At 47.4% G+C, this 1,399-nt stretch overlaps 1 gene segment (V, D, J or C); it reads right to left on the reverse strand.

The window, feature by feature from the left end:
• Positions 1 to 961: 961 nt before the first annotated feature.
• On the reverse strand, positions 962 to 1,391 carry LOC122547931. The segment is given in 1 exon segment: positions 962 to 1,391. A coding segment is annotated over 1 exon segment (408 nt).
• Positions 1,392 to 1,399: the final 8 nt, after the last annotated feature.

Consider the following 1,399-nt stretch of genomic DNA (forward strand, 5'->3'; position numbering starts at 1 on the left):
CCGTGGGCACAGCCTTAGAATTAGAGGGGGTAAACTCAGAACAGAAATGCGGAGACATTTCTTCAGCCAGAGAGTGGTGGGCCTGTGGAATTCATTGCCGCGGAGTGTAGTGGAGGCCGGGATGCTAAATGAGAGACGCAAAGCAGAGATTGATAAATTCTTGATGTCACAAGGAATTAAGGGCTACGGGGAGAATGCGGGTAAGTGGAGTTGAAATGCCCATCAGCCATGATTGAATGGCGGATTGGACTCGATGGGCCTAATGGCCTTACTTCCACTCCTATGTCTTATGGTCTTATGGGCCGGGTGTTGGCAGGTCGGACTAGATTGGATTGGGATATTTGGTCAGCATGGATGGGTTGTACCAAAGGGTCTGTTTCCATGCTGTACATCGCTATGACTTTATGACTCTATAATTCAGCATTTGTGTTTTAGAAAGTTTCAGTGCTTAATTACAGAGGATTGAGGTTAACTTACTCAGTCTGAGCTTGGTTCCTTTACCGAACGTGTACCACAGTGAGAGCTCCCAGTGCAGAAGCTGTACAAAAACCTCTCCTCTCTGCTTCCCTCCATCACTCTCACCCTCTTCCTGTCCATCTCTCATTTACCCTCAGCCTCTCCCTGCCCCTGTCTGTCTCTCCCTCATTCATGTCTTTCTTTCTCTCTGTTTCTCTCATTCTGTTTCTCTCTCTGTGTTGTGTCCAGCTGGGCTCGGACGGTTTGTGAACTTTATTTTTCATTGTTAAATCTTGCAGCTGTTCTTCACATGTGGCCATGGAGTGTGTAGTGCAAAGTGACAATCCCGGCATGGGGTAATTTGTTCAGTTTCATTTATATCTAACTATGTGTATTGGTGGTGGAGGTAGGGTTATGTGTCCATTATTACATACAACATGTTATTATGAATGTGTCAATACAGGAGGTGGTGCTGTGTGTATTGAGGTTTTTATACGGCTCTGTATCACTGGGAAGGTCTGGTGTAACGCTGCATACAGTAATAGTCAGCGACATCCTCATTCTGAACGTTGCTGATTGTCAGGGTGAAACTGGTCCCTGATCCACTGCCGGTGAATCGCTTGGAGACTCCTGTGAATCGAGTTGCTGCACCATAGATCAGAAGAGAGGGTTTCTGACCTTCTCGCTGCTGGTACCAAGCAAGGTAGCTGCTAATGTCTTCACTGGCCGTACAGGTGATGCTTGCAGTCTGGCCCAGTCCCACTGACAGCACCGGGGGAGACTGGGTCATGGTGATGTCCCCACTGATACCTGAGGGGTCAGAGAGAAACACAGTGAAGTCAGAACTGTCACAGAAAGAGCCTGTCAAATGAGAGATTGTTGGAGACACTGAGCATTCCTCTGGTTTCAGCATTTTCCCTTCAATCACAAGTCAGTGGAATTG

This window comes from Chiloscyllium plagiosum, unplaced genomic scaffold, assembly GCF_004010195.1.
Source record: "Chiloscyllium plagiosum isolate BGI_BamShark_2017 unplaced genomic scaffold, ASM401019v2 scaf_7448, whole genome shotgun sequence".
NCBI classification, from domain to species: Eukaryota; Metazoa; Chordata; class Chondrichthyes; order Orectolobiformes; family Hemiscylliidae; genus Chiloscyllium; species Chiloscyllium plagiosum.